Source organism: Hordeum vulgare, chromosome 3H (assembly GCF_904849725.1).
Source record: "Hordeum vulgare subsp. vulgare chromosome 3H, MorexV3_pseudomolecules_assembly, whole genome shotgun sequence".
In the NCBI taxonomy this organism is placed as follows: domain Eukaryota; kingdom Viridiplantae; phylum Streptophyta; class Magnoliopsida; order Poales; family Poaceae; genus Hordeum; species Hordeum vulgare.
Genome location: NC_058520.1, coordinates 157,362,073 through 157,364,374, shown reverse-complemented (window position 1 = coordinate 157,364,374; position 2,302 = coordinate 157,362,073). Strand labels below are relative to the sequence as shown.

Here is a 2,302-nt window from a genome sequence, read left to right as displayed (position 1 = left end):
AAATAAAAATGAATGAAAGAACATGTGCACCCCCCGAGTGCAATAATAAAGTGCTTTGATGCAGCACGGTTCTAGCATATAGGTTCCTGAAACAAACCTAAAGAACATATAGGTTGGCCAGATGGTTTCTAAAAGGAACTAACAGCTCAAAGTTCAAATATACTCTCTCCATTCCTAAATATAAATCTTTTTAGAGATTTCACCAGGTAACTACATACGAAGCAAAATAAGTGAACCTACAATATAAAGTATGTCTATATATATTCGTATATATATAATCTTCTAACGAAATTTTTAAAAAGATTTATATTTATTAACGAGGGAGTGGGTTCTATTCTAGCAGCACGTACGGTTCCTCTTGCATTAATGAGAGCAACTATTATCCACGAGCAGCATTTTTTTTCATGCATTAATAGCAAACTGTAGTTGATACAGTATGCAGTATGCAGAGGAGCTAAATAAGATGAACACAGTCGTGTAGATACGATCGGCTAACATATCCTCAAGACTACGTAGAATTTACAGTGAGAGGAATTCACACTTGATGGGGGTTGTTTGACCCTGGAACTTTGCAATCCGTAAATTGCTGGAACCAAATGGTGCAGCACAATGGCAATGGAACCGGCAATCCCACTATTGCAAGGTGCCGAAGAGCGCCCTGTAATCATCTTTCGCCGCTCTGTCTGCTGAACCTGCAAGAATTACACAATAGTTACTGTGCAGTACAGTTAATTGATAGGGTCTCCATGTGCAGTAATGTAATGCTTATTCACCTCCGCGGTCCAATGTCGACGACGGCATCGGCAATGGCATGGCTTCCTGTTTCACTTGACTCTGGTTCAGTCTTGATGATGGCATCGGCGATGGCACTGAGCTGGCTGCGGCGGCCGCCGCCGTGGCAAACGCCAGCGCCGGCTGGTGCATGTCGTTGAACTTGAGCAGCTTGTCCCTCTCCCTGTTCGCATCGTTGCTCTTGGGGGTCCTCCTCTTGTGCCCGCTGGTATTAGGCGTCTTCTTCTTGAGATGCACGATTGCGGGCGCGGACGGCGTGGCCTGCCCCTTGGCGTCCCTGTAGGCCTCCGCCTGTGCGGCGCGAACCGCGGCGTCTAGCATGGCGCGCGCTTGCCTCCGGGCGGCCGCAGCCTCCTGTACGCTACGCTCCGCCTTCTCGCGTGCCGCGGCGGCGTCGTGCAAGGCGGACTGGTGCGAGAGCAGCGCCGCGGTGAGGAGTACGCGCGCGGAGCGCCCCACTCCCGCGAGATCGTACTCGTACGAGAAGGCCATGTTGTCGAGGGCGGCGGCGCACGGCGGGCAGATGAAGGAGCACGGGTCCGCGATGCAGGAGAGGTGCGCGATGAAGACGCCGCAGTTGGAGCAGGCGGCGGTGGGGCCTGGCGAGAAGTCGACATGGGCTTCACGGGAGGAGGCGGCGTAGGCGCCGGGGAAGAGGAGGAGGAGGCAGGCGGAGCAGTAGGCCTCGGGGTTGGAGAGGAGGACGCACGAGGAGCAGAGGCGATACGAGTCGCCGTCGAGGCGGACGTGGTGGGGGGCCCAGGAGTCGCAGCCGGAGGCGCAGCGGACGAACGCGTGGTCGTCGGGGCCTGAGGCGGCGACGAAGGGAGGCGGCATCGCTGCAATGGCGGCTTTGGATTGCGGTCGTGGGTGAGGAGGGAAGGAGTAGGGTTTTTTCTACCCGCGCGGCGTCCGGCCGGAACGGCCTGATTGACGACGGGATTTTTGTTTTTCACAAGAGGAAACAATTGCCAATCTGTGATTGTGATTTTATCGGGAAATCTTGCAACCCTCAAAAACGGAAAAAGGAAATCTCTATATCTCACGTCATATTTGTTGTCAGTTCGGAAGAACGTCTCCGTAACCGTGTGATGGCAAACACAACATCAAAATCGATAGAGCCCAAGAGCGAAGGCCACTCACCAATGCAGAACTTTGACTATCACGAGCACTCAAATTAGCCCTGCTGGGACTTGCCTCGCTGGAGCGGATAATTGAGAGACAAAGGTCTCGGATGAGATGGATTAAGGAGGGGGCGTTAATACCAAGCTATTCCAGCTGGTGGCCAATGATAAGCACACAAAAAATTTCATACACCATGTCAAAGTTGAAGATTAAATTATCACGGACCAATAGCAGAAGGAGAAGGCTGTCACGACGGCTTTTGAGCAAATCCTTGGAAAGGCTAGCGCACGAGAGAGCACCTTGGACCACGAGTTTTTTGGAGTGCAGCCTTGCGACCTAGAGGAGTTGGATGAAATCCTTACAGAAGATGAAGTCTGGACCGCGA

At 52.4% G+C, this 2,302-nt stretch overlaps 1 protein-coding gene across 1 annotated transcript; it reads right to left on the bottom strand.

Moving 5' to 3' along the window:
- Positions 1-482: 482 nt before the first annotated feature.
- On the bottom strand, positions 483-1,681 carry LOC123439724. Its single transcript, XM_045116409.1, has 2 exons — positions 774-1,681; positions 483-692 (listed from the first exon to the last, which is right to left on the bottom strand). Exons 1-2 carry the CDS (start codon positions 1,627-1,629, stop codon positions 634-636), a joined length of 915 nt encoding a protein of 304 aa, XP_044972344.1. The 5' UTR covers positions 1,630-1,681; the 3' UTR covers positions 483-633.
- Positions 1,682-2,302: the final 621 nt, after the last annotated feature.